Here is a 12,350-nt window from a genome sequence, read left to right as displayed (position 1 = left end):
AGTCAGACACAACTGAGTGACTAACATGACTACTATTTATCACTACTGGCTTTTCATTGTGTATGGCAGCTCTGTCCACCAGAATGTACATGTCACAAAAAAAAGAACTTCCCTGTTTCACTCTCCTTTGTGAGCAGCATATTAGGCTCAAGTATAAAACTCAAATGTTTCCCTAGCACCCTCCACAAGGATTACAGCCACGAGCCTAGACATAAATGGCTTAGGGTCACCGGCCTGGGCAGCTACTCTCAGAAGCATCTCAGTACTGCTGACTTCTCTAGGTGTATGTGGGCAGGAGCCCCAAGCGAGACAAGAGATAATGCAGGAGTCAGAGAACTACTCAGGTTCCATCTTGCTGAAGTGAAGGCCCTCAGCTTCTCCATTCCTGAGTGGCTAGAGAAGGATTTGGCTAAGAGACACGGTCTTCCGGTCTCAACATCTATCATACAGAAGAATCAATATGTGGCTCACCAAACCATCTCCACTATGACCCAAGAAATCTCATGGGTGAGTGCTGCTGGTTATTTTCCTTCACTTACGGGCCCCAAGCCTTGGCCCGCCAACTAAGACCAGATTCAGACCAATCAGGATCTCTTTAGCCCCATTCTACTCCACACGATATACCCACCCCACCCATGTGTGGCACCACTGCCACCAACCAAGCCACCCCCCTTTACCCCCAAAGAAACCCAAACAGTTCAGAAGTGCATCAATCGACCTTTAATGTCCAAAAGAGGCGTGGATGCAGAGCACAGGAGATGCAGCGGGGTCTCAGCCCCTGCTCCAGAAATGAGGGAGATGAACACAAACTAGACATTTCCAACTGGCCACACAAGTCTGGGAGGGCAGGGGGAAACAGATCTGGACATTCATAAAAAAATAAAACCTAAAATCAAGCACTCAGCTTTGTGTCCACCAAACGGTCTGATATGGGGAACTCTCTCACCATCCAGTCCCCACCCTCCCCTGTCAGCATCAAAAGAAAGCTCAGTACACACTAAAGGCTTGGGAAGGGGGCATTCTCCTGCCTCCCCGCCAACCCCAAGGATGGACTTGGAAGAAAAAGAGAATGAGCTGGATCCCACACCCCCCACAGCATCAACCCTACACATGAGAGTTTTCAATGCAATTTATAAGAATCAATAGCTCAATCAGCAATGACTTCCCCCCCACCCCATCCCCCACCCCATCCCTTTCGATCCACAGTTAAGATTTCCCCAGCACTCCCCTTGGAATCTCCTACCACTAGTGACCCTGCTCCATCCCCAAATTTCTGGCTTCACCACTGCAAGACTGACCTCCTCTGAAGTTCCCCCAAAGCCCCTCAACAGCCCTTTATCACTTCCACCTGCCCCCCACAAGAGGCTGCACCATTCACAAAGTCACTTTCCCCCACCACTGAGACTAGGCTCCAGAATGGATGGCAGCATGGCCACCTCATCCTGGGCTATCCTCCTAAAGCCCTCCTGGGAGCAGACGGCCATATGGCAAGCAGTGTCTAGGCCAGATGGCTGAGGGGGGTGATACCCATACTCACCCCCAAAACAGATGCCCCAGAGGTAACATAGGTCCACTTATCTACCCATATACCGGAGAGATTCCACAGTCCTGCCCCTCCCTCCCCTTTACCCCAAACCAAGATACACACACACATTCACACACATATACACAGAGGAAAATCGAGGGACACATTGATTTGGTTTGACTGCTAAGACCTAACTAAGAACTAGTCATCAGAAATTCCCTTGCCAGCCAACTAACAGGGGCTGCTCTAAGAGAACTCCAGAGGAATGAGAAAACCAAGGGCTAAGCAGGGAGCAGACAGAAGGAGGGAAGAATGAAACCAAAACAAACAAAAACAAATATTGAGTTAATCCTACCCTCAACATTCTCCAAGCGTGAGCTCTGGCAGGAAGAATAAAAGGTAATCCACAAAGACACAGCCCTTACTTAGAAAATCTTCTGACAAAGACAGCAAGACAAGTCTGCTCCCCACTCCCACACACCACAGACAAACACGTCTCAGGGCCCCTTAAAGAATCCAGCTCCACCCCCTGCCCCAAGCCGTGGAATCACAGTTCAGTGGAATATTCTCCCTGGTACTAGATCAATTCCCCACCCTCCATCCTACCCCTCTCTCCTTGTCAATCCTAACACTGTCCCTCCTGCAGCCTTCCTGGCCCTCCTAAAGCAGCATCCACCACCAGGAAGAGGCAGCTGCAGTTTTAGTTCCACCTCCAGAAACCTATTTCTTTTCCCCAGCCCTCCTAGTCTTACAGGCTTTGTTGAGGGCTTTTTATTTGTATAGGGAGAGAAAGAGAAAAGGGAGGAGTGGGAGAGATTTCCTAGTGCAATACAACCGAAAAAAAAAAAAAAAATTTAAGTCCTGAAAAATAAACATAAAGCAGCCTTCTTCCCCAGGCAACTAAACAGAAAGAAGTTTGGTTTTGTTTACTGCGACATACACATGAAATCGAGTATACAGTCCATGCAGTAGCACAGCCATTGGAGAAGACATCCTGATGCTGGCCCCAGTGCAAAACAGTCCCAGCAACGCTGCCTGCTTGCCATTGCTGCCGCCGCCACTGACACCTTCACTGTGGCCACCTAGCCTGACTTGAAGAGGAGGATTGCAACTTGACCCAAGTAAAAATAGATGAAGTGCTTTGTCTCATGTGTAACGTAGCTGCCAAAATTTCGGCCCACGATACAGTGCCAGGTAGGGTTATATTTCTTGTCAAATTCCTAAAAGAAAAATAAAAAGGAGAAGAAAGGCGATTAGGACAGCTGGAGGATGAGAAATCAGAATAAGAGTCTGATTGGTTTAGCTGTCACCCCCACCCCACCCCCAGTCTATGGCCTCAGTTCTCTGAACTTCAGCAGCTCAGGTTCTAAGGTTGACTAGGACACTCCTTCGTTAATAATACAACAAAGGCTCCATTATTTCTCTCTAGAACTTTACACCCCTAATATCTCTTGTCTCTCTAGCTACCCTACTCAAAAGCCCACCCCGTGATTCTTCAGCAAGGGAATCAGAAAAACCAACAGAATTAAGAATCACTCCAGTGATGTCACACAGCATTGAGTAAAGGAGAGAAGCAAGTCTCTCTGACTTGCCACTCACCACATTTCACACTACTAAACTAGCATTTCCAAGTGCCAAAAACCAAGACGTTAGAGCAAAATGGGCACCAAACAGGAAGCAATTCTGTCCACGCCAACTTTAAAGGCATTCCAGTGTGCCAGGCACTATGTGGGCGATAAGCACAGAACAAGGGCCTCGGTCATGAGATCGAGGCAATTCCCTCACTTCTCTCAGGGATCTAAGTTCAACATCGAAAGCCAGCGAGGAAATCCTCAGGACCTAATCAGACAAGGCCCTGCCACCCTATGAACCCAGCAGAAAACAGATGGCTCAGTTCTAGATGCATCCTACCATGACCGTGAAAGAAGAGCAGTCCTCAACCATAGGCTCAGCAATGCTGCCAACCCTGTCTGCCAGGAGCTCAACCAACAACCTGTTTAGTTTTCTCACAGCCCCATACCACATGACTCCAAAAGGCATTAGCAAACAGTGGCAAGGGCATGGATCACCACACAGAGCTTTATTCCTGACTGAAGACTGTAACACAGGAGACCCATAGTAGCTTCCCCATAAGCAAAACAAGAAAGCAGGACTGGATATAATCTAAGGATTCTCCTGAGTCCCTGATTCTACACTTTCTCCCTGAAAAGAACAGAAACGGCATCACTCAACAAGGAACTAGTACCCCTAGCAGCCTTGCTGGCTCTGCATCCCTTGGCTACACACACAGAACAAGTGTCTCAGGACTCCAGTTTCCACTTCTCGTAACACACACAGACAGCAAAGAGCTCCGTAAAACCCAAGGACACTATACCACCTGTATGGACCATAATGCCATGGCTCTTAGGTATCCTTGAGATACCAGAGCTGAGAATATCAGACTGGGACTATGCCACTAATGCACACGGACCCTGACTAGAAATTAGGGACCCTGAATACCACCTCTCACCTCTAGCTCAGCTGCTTCCTCACTACACATATGTTAACTCTATCTATTCACCCTTTCATTCAGAAATTTTTCAGGGATTAAATCTACTGCCCCAATAATGCTTATCTATTAAAATATATATATATATGTATCTCCTGCCCCAATAATGGTCATCTATTAAAACATATATATATATATATTCAAGCACACCCTTTCCTTAAGAAGGTAGGGAGATGGTAATTAGTACATGAGTCCATTTTTTTATGCAGGGCAGGGGCGCACAAGTCAACTTGTGGGATATCTTAGTTCCTTGACCAGGAATTGAACCCAGGCCACAGCAATGACTGCGCTGAGTCCTAACTAGTGGACCAGCAGGGGTCCTTTTAAAGAGAAGAAAAGGAAATCTCCTACATAATGAGAATTACTATAGGGCTATCCCACTTTAAATAATGCAGCTCCCCAAAAATTTATGATCTTATCCATTCAAACATCCCTGATCTTCATTTTGAATAGTTCTGAACTGGGACAGTTTTATTTAATCCTGAAGTTTCACGCCCTGTTGTTTGTTCTGCAATCACATAATTATCTGTAAACACACACACACACACCCCAGCACAGTTCCTGTTAAGAACTCTTAAGCTGAATGCTTTAGTAAATAAGATTCATTCCCCAATTTACCTGCTTTGCAAGTTCCCAGGGTTCCGTCTGCACGGACTCCACCTCCTTGCCTATGTCCCCAGCTCCAGCCCTCCTTGGGGCATAGGGGAGCTATCCATCCCTACCCCGACCACCAGCCACGTTCTCCCAGCACACCTTCTTGATATAGGCAGCAATGTCCTTCTCTATGTTGTACTTCTCCATAGCCTGTGTGGCACAGTCAACGGCATCTTGCTGCATGTCCTCAGACATGTCTGCATTCTTGATCACTGCCTTCCGGTCAGACATGGTGACACTGCAGAAGAAGCAGAGAGGTGAGGCTGCAACCCCATGCTCCGGGCAATGAACGGAACAGCTGGGTGTGGGCCTCAGCGGGAGAAAGCAGCACAAAAGGTAAGGGCAACAGAAAATACAGACATGAAGCATGATAAGAGGGAGATCCTAAGATTTTAGCAGAGATGAGGTTGCCAAGTTTGGGAAACACAAGGTAAATAGTTAAAAAGACATAAGTCGTCAGTTTTTGTACGTAAAATGAGGCTTTCCAACTCTACATTTATCTACTTCTAGTCTTCTGAACAGCATCATCAGCCAAAATACTACAATATACCAGCTACCAGCTGTATCCTTGGGCAAGTTACTTAACCTTTGTGCTCTGTTTATCATCTTAAAATGGGGACTTGAGTTAACCTGAGGGCAAACCAGGTGGTATAACACCTGAACATAATAAGTCCTTGATTTAATGACCATTATTATATCACTGGCATCACAGTAGGAAGATGAATTAGGTCTGGTCCTTGAACAAGTCACTCAGCCTTTCTGCATTTGATTACTTCCATTTTAGCAATGAGGATAGCTCTCTATTAGGAGTTGTAAGAATTAAAATGAAGCTATATGAGAACACTGCAAACAAGGGCAGTCTACACAGTGGTCTGTCCCATTAACCAGATTCAGCCCACCACCTGCTTTTTTAAATAGTTTTAGAGAAACACCCTACAATGGCAGAGTTGAGCAGCTGCAAGAGATGATATGGCTTGTAATGTCTAAAATGTTTATTATCTGGCCCTTCACATAAGAATGCTAAGTCCTAGGCTACCAACGTGCAACGGTGACAGAGACAACAAAAGGTAAAGAATTATTATTTTAACTGCACTGCTTCATAACCCTGTCATCTAAGCCACTGCATTCACCCTATAGCAATCGAAGTTCCAGGGCAGACCTTGCATGGTCCCTCCTTAGGATAACAGGAATTCCAAGTGGGCTGGCAAGGGCCTGCCTAGCAGTCTATGGCATGTGAGGTGCTTTGCAGGAACAGAGATGAGCTTCAAAATCCTGTCTTCTGTCCTTGACCACAGTCCCTGCAGCAAAAATCTATATCCCCGCTCCCAGGTACTATTCCCCAAAGCACCACTCTGTGATTAGATCAGTGGGCAAAAGATGCTGCTGTTTCAGCCCTGTCTGATACAATGATACAAAGCTACACAGGAACCTGTCTGCTCAAGGAGAGATCCCAGGTATCATTCCAGCCCACCTTGATCTGAGTCCACACTAACCTGTGGGTTGGATGGGCGGAAAGGGAAGCAGAATTCATGACTACTTCAGCCTGCACCAGATGCAAAGGATGCACGCATGCCAGCTGCTAACCAGGCAGTCCTTTAGTGCATCCAGGGCACCTCTGTCTCACACTGGCAAATTAAGCAGGGCTGGTTTCACTTCAGCAAGAAGTGGCAGAGTAATGGGTTAGTGCCCCAGCGCCCTCTGCTCCCACACTCCTGAGAGAAAGTCAAGAGCCTCAGGAGGAGTCTGTGAGTACCACCTGGGGCTGAAGAAGAGGTCAAGAGAACCCAGTTCAAGGACTAGCTATTATGACCTAAAGCAAGTCAGCATCTTTTTTAAAAAAACAATGTTTGAAATAAATGGGGCACCTTCAATGGGTTTGAGCACAGGTACAACAGCAACACAGAGAATATTCTAAGGCTCACTAAGTGTGACGAAAACTAGTGTCACCTGGTGGCCTATCCCAGGTTACCACTCAGAAGGGGGCACTGTTTACAAATCCAAGGGTGGGAGTGCGGCCCGGGTAAAGTATGAAATCGGCATCCCTTTTCCCAGCAAGCTGACCTGCTCCACTACCTCATCCTCAAAAGTCCAAAGGAGCAACTTTGTCACAGTGATTAAAAGCTACCTTACCCTCCAGGAGAGCCTGAAGTTACATAATGTTGGTCTTGTGACTACAATGCCACGATTCTTCACCCCTGTCCCCCCAGGCGTCAGAGAGGAGAGGCCTAGCCCCAGCCTCCCCTGTCCAAGGTGCCAGGGAGAACAAGGGAAGGGAGGGGCCAACGTAGCCCCGCCCCCTGGGAGAAAAAAAAAAGCTAGGGACCTGGGCCTCCGGACTGAAGGATGACCAGAGGGCCCCAGGCCAGCTGCCTCAGTCACGAGCCAGGGGCTCCTCTGAAAAGCAAAGAGGGCACTCCAGAACAGCTCCCCCTCCTCTATTCCCGGCCTTGCGACAAAAAGGCCAAGCTTTCGAACGACACGACCCGCCCTCCCCAGCCCCCAACACGCACAACGCTTGTATTTCCTCCCTTCGGAACCCCAAGGGGCCGTCTCCCTCCACTACCCCATCCTCCAGAGGGCTGCAGTCCCGAAGGCCGGCACCGGCGATGAGAAAGCATCCTCCCTGCAACCTCCACCCGGCCGGCTGGCCGCCCTCCCCCGCCCGGCCTGGAGCAGCGCCGGAGTGACGGGGCGTCCTCGCTGCAGGAAGGACGCCCCAGAGGGTGGCGGCGGGAGGAGCCGCGTCACGCCCGAGCCCGCTCCGCCGTTCTCCCTCGGCCCCGACACCAGGGCCTCCGTGCGCGCAGAAAGATCCCGGGGGGCTGGAGGTCGCACACCGGCAGCCGGGGGCCCCGGCCGTGCCCCGAGGTCGCGAGGGTACAGGGCGGCGCAACCCTGGGCCGGAGAGGCGCCGGGAGCGTCACGCCGAAGCCGGACCTGCTCCGGGCCTCGCGGCCGAACCTAGCGCGTCGGGCCACCGCCCCGGGGCGCCCCCATCCACCGCTCACCTTCACAGAGGCGAGTTCTCGCGGGGCCCCGGGGGAGCAGCGATGGCCTGAGGCAGAGCGCGGGCAGGGCGGTGTCCCTTCGGCTCCTCCGGCAGCAGCCGCCGCCGCCGCGGTCTCCGGCTCCCGCAGGCCCGGGCCGAGCGCTCGCGCCGCCGCCGTCCGCCCTAGAGCTTTCCCGGCCGCCCGCGCTCCGCCTCGCGCCCGCCGACCCGCCTGCTCCGCGCTGGCGCCTCGCAGCTCCGCTCCGCTCTGCCGCTGCTCGGCCGACGTGCGGTCCCCACTGAAATAGCGCCCCGCCCCCGCCCCCCCGCCGCGCGCGCCGCCGTCCGCGCTCCCCATTGGCTGGGCCCGCCCGGCCCCGCACTGCGGGCTTCTCCCCGCGCCGCTCTCGCCCCACATCTTGTTTCCTCCCACAATGCCTCGGGGCGGAGGGAGGGGGTGGGGAAGGGGAGCGGGAAAGAGTTGGGGGAGGGAGACGTGGCCTTCAGAAGGGAAAAAAGAAGTATGCAGACCCCTCTACCCAGGGCTGGAGAGGCCAGGCCTAAAAAGGAATAAAGAGGCAAGGTTCAAAGTGAGGGAAAAAGAGGGAGGGGCGTCAAGACCCCAATCCGAAGAAGAATTAAAGGAAAGAGTGGGAAGGAGATTTCAAACGCTAGGAGCAGATGGGAAAGGGGTAGAGATCCTAACCTTTGAAAGAGGAAGGGAAGGAGGTGAAGTCATCAGCTTTAAGGAAAACAGGACTCCTTCCCTCCCCCCAAAACTGTGGGAAGGAGAGGACAGCCAGCACTACGGGAGGTAAAGCCAGAAACAGCCCCAGGGCTCCCCTCCCCGCACTTTCTGGGAAGGCCCCTTCCCTCCTGCTCCGCCTTTGTTCCCAAGTCTTAAGGCTTCGTGACCTAAGCTCCCAGCTGCTGTTTAGCTGCGAAAGCAACGGAGGCAGACCCTACGCACAATTTTGAGAGGGGGGGTTTGTCTTCGATACTCAGGCCCATGGAAAAGAGATGAAAGTAAGCCATTTTTGGTCAGTCCGCCCTAACCGTCTGGTTAGACGGGACCGGAGGAAGAGTGAATAGAACCTCCTAGAGCTACAAACCAAAGTATGTCAGGACTGCCAGGACTCTTAAAATTCACCCCATCCATAGTCCTCATCTTATAAACAAGGAACAGAGAAGGGGGAAGCCCTTGCCATACCACCAGGGTTCAGGTCCGGACCTGGCCTCTAGGCTGAAAGTAATGCGTGTAGGCAGCAGTCCCCCTGGTGTTTGTGGGAGGGTGTGTAAAATACCTGTGCACTCTGGGAAAGTGCGTGCCCTCCAGGCCACCCCGCCCACCGCCAAAGGAGAGCAAGAAACAGCTGCTTCCCACCCCCCCCAACCCCCACCACCCCCACCCCCCCACCCCCGTCCACCTGCTTCACAAAGGAAGTGTCTACTTAAAGGGTTGGTGAGGGTCTTTTGTTGTTGTTATTTAGGCGGTAAGTGGTTTCTGACTCTTGTGACCCCATGGACTGTAGCCAGTCAGGCTACTCTGTCCGTGGGATTTCCCAGGCAAGAATATGGCAGTGAGTTGCCATTTCCTTCTCCAGGGGATCTTCCCATTCCAAGGATTGAACCGAGTCTACTACATTGTCAGGCGGATTCTTTACCACTGAGCTATCAGGGAAAACAGAGCATCTTTATTGGGAGCCAAGCATTTGGGCCACACAGTGATTAAGAAGCTTCCATTCATTCCTATTAATTTCCCTTCATTGCCCCAAACCATGGTCAGGAAGTTGGACTTTTTCTGGCCCTCCCTTGCTCTTTGGAGCATCATAATTTAGTGTTCATTATGAGTCAGGGGGAACGTGGAAAATCATCCCCTTTCACTCCCACTTTTGCAACCTACTCTATCATTTCTCAACCTCAATCAGATTTCAAAGAAACAGGCAACACCTGTGGTAGCCCCTCACACCAAGGGTATTCTGATGTCAGCCTCAGTGTGAATGAATGGGGGGTGGGGCATATATAGTCAGGAGGAAACTACCTCAGATAAGTTCAGTAACTTGCCCCAAATTACCTAGCTGGTCATTGGCAGTATTTAACCCCAGGCTGTCTGTTCCCAGTGCCTACACTTTTAGCTTTTCCACTATCCTGACAGAGAAAAGATAAAACTATAAACTAGGCATTGGGTGCGCTATTTCAATTATACCAGCATTTCCTAAGCTTATCTGACTCCAAAGACCTTCTTTATCCAGACATTTTTTATTAACATCTCCAGGAACTATTCCACAGGACAGAGTTTTGGAAACGGGCTATGCTGCTGCTGCTGCTGCTAAGTCACTTCAGTCGTGTCCGACTCCGTGCGACTCCATAGACGGCAGCCCACCAGGCTCCGCCATCCCTGGGATTCTCCAGGCAAGAACACTGGAGTGGGTTGCCATTTCCTTCTCCAATGTGGGAAAGTTTAAAGTGAAAGTGAAGTCGCTCAGTCTTGTCCGACTAGTAGCGACCCCATGGACTGTAGCCCACCAGGCTCCTCTGTCCATGGGATTTTCTAGGCAAGAGTACTGGAGTAGCTTGCCATTACTACTATTTATGTAAAGTGCTTACTGTTTAGGATAATTACTATACATAGTAACTATTATAATTAATGTTTCTGCTTAACTTGGTGGACATTTCTATTTGATACTACTTGAGTGAAGTCCGGGAGTTGGTGACGGACAGGGAGGCCTGGCATGCTGTGGTTCATGGGGTCACAAAGAGTCGGACATGACTGAGCGACTGAACTGAACTGAACTGAACTGACAGGTTCATGATTGCCCAGTTTTCTGTTGCCCGGATAGCAGAGCCATGTCTTCAGATTTAAAGATCATCTGGGACGTATGTTTTTCTCATATCTGTGAGCCCCTTACCCACTGGCTACTTCTTTAACTTAAGGATTCCCCAGGGGACTGTGGTCAACTTAAGTAGTTTACACCATGATCTAAGTCTTGATGGCCTCCCTGAATTCCAGACCTCCAATGTGGGTGCCCCACAGGCTCTTTGGAGTCTTCACATACACATATATCCTGCCTGGTCATTAAGAGCATCAGCCCTGGAGCCAGAATGCCTGGATTTTAAACTCTTTCCACCACACAACCAGCTGTGCAGATCTAGCTGACCCTTTTAACATCTCAAAGTTTCATTTTCCTCATCTATAAATCAAGAATAATAATACCTGTTGTATAGAGCTATGAGAAGATGCATGAAAAACTCTTGGCACAACGCCTGGTCCATGTAAGTATCTAATAAATGTTAGCCATCATCAACATCTCTCTTCCAGACTCATTTCCCTTTCCTGTGTTTCTTCCCTCGGTTCCTGGCCCCCTCACCACCTCAGAAACCTGCAGGCCCACCTGATCTCCCTGCCACATCTCCATCTCCATTTCTCACCTCCCGGCCAGTTCTCAGTCCATGTCCCTTTCACTAGGAGTACACCCTGCAACTGGCACTCATCATCACTTTCAGTCGGTTCCTTGCCCCCATTCTTGACCCTTCCTCCCCAAATCCACATGGCAGTGGCAGGGACCTCTCTAATGAATCTCCCAGGCATAAGACCCTGTTCTTTCCCATAACTTAACTTCCCCTCCTCTCCCTTCACCCCCACCCCCAACAAATGAGCCCCAGCCTCTCTGCCTTATCTCCCCACACTTCCCATCTCCCTCTTCAGGCTCTAGTAACACTGTCAGCTGTTGCCTGTGGCTTCCCTACACCCAGATTCCACACCTTTGTTCATGTGGTTCTCTTGCCTGTGAGGCTTGTGGCTTTCTTTCCTGGCTCTTTGTCCCTAGGAAGACTTCCCCGAATCCCTGGTGGGAAGCACACCCCTCCTCTGTGTTTCAGTAACATCCAGGGCTTATCACCAACCCCATTTAATTAAACTTGTCTGTCTTATGTTTGTCTGTAGTTCCTTGCACACAGGGATCACTTCTTATTTATATGTAGGCTGCAGAACCTGACACTTCTTAGAACAAGGGAAACTCTCTGCATAGGTATTAGTTAAACTGATCATGCCCATTAATGACTGAAAAATACAGCTTGGAAGGGCACATTTCATCTCTTCTCCACCCAAAGAACCTTGTCCGGGCCCTGCTGTCTCTTTCCTTAGAACCGGTAATGCATGCTATTTACACTGGGCCCTTACTCCCCAGTGCAAGTTGCGAGCTAAGGTAAGTCATTGTCAGACCTGGGGAAACTCCAAGCCTGATTTCTGAATTGATTTCCTTCTCACATTCTCTGGGTATTTGCATGATATCCTTATACTGTAAGCTAAAGACCATCAAGGCTCTCTCATTCCAGCTGACTGGGTCACCTACAGAGAAAAGACCATGGCAGTGACAGAGGTCATTTCACCAAGTCCTTTTGCTATTGACTTGCTTCAAGGACTCCAGAAGGATGGAGAAGAAGGGTGGGAACAAAAACACATATCATATTGCTGTGCAAACTCTGTTCCCAGTTCCTTCTTCCAAGTCCCCACTGGGAAAACCTAAGGAAAACAATCCAACTAGAACTACTGGAATTTGCTGGTTTCTTGGGTGGCCTTACAAGACATACTTCCCTAGGCAACCATTTACCAAGTCCCAAATATTGCCCCTCCT

At 50.1% G+C, this 12,350-nt stretch overlaps 1 protein-coding gene across 1 annotated transcript; it reads right to left on the bottom strand.

Annotated features, from left to right (window-relative positions):
- Window positions 1-697: 697 nt before the first annotated feature.
- DYNLL2 (dynein light chain LC8-type 2) lies at window positions 698-8,003 on the bottom strand. Its single transcript, XM_055399354.2, has 3 exons — window positions 7,736-8,003; window positions 4,827-4,965; window positions 698-2,745 (listed from the first exon to the last, which is right to left on the bottom strand). Exons 2-3 carry the CDS (start codon window positions 4,956-4,958, stop codon window positions 2,608-2,610), a joined length of 270 nt encoding a protein of 89 aa, XP_055255329.1. The 5' UTR covers window positions 4,959-4,965; window positions 7,736-8,003; the 3' UTR covers window positions 698-2,607.
- Between the last annotated feature and the right edge of the window lie 4,347 nt (window positions 8,004-12,350).

The sequence above is a fragment of the Moschus berezovskii genome, chromosome 20, assembly GCF_049115385.1.
Source record: "Moschus berezovskii isolate FMDL1 chromosome 20, NW_MosBer_1.0, whole genome shotgun sequence".
In the NCBI taxonomy this organism is placed as follows: domain Eukaryota; kingdom Metazoa; phylum Chordata; class Mammalia; order Artiodactyla; family Moschidae; genus Moschus; species Moschus berezovskii.
This window is presented reverse-complemented; position numbering and strand designations above follow the sequence as displayed.

Coding starts and splice junctions, on each gene's coding strand:
- DYNLL2 (XM_055399354.2), bottom strand. CDS start 4,958: ATGTCTGACCGGAAGGCAGTGATCAAGAATGCAGACATGTCTGAGGAC. Junction 2,746..4,826: donor TTGCTGCCTATATCAAGAAG/GTGTGCTGGGAG, acceptor TTTTTCTTTTAG/GAATTTGACAAGAAATATAA.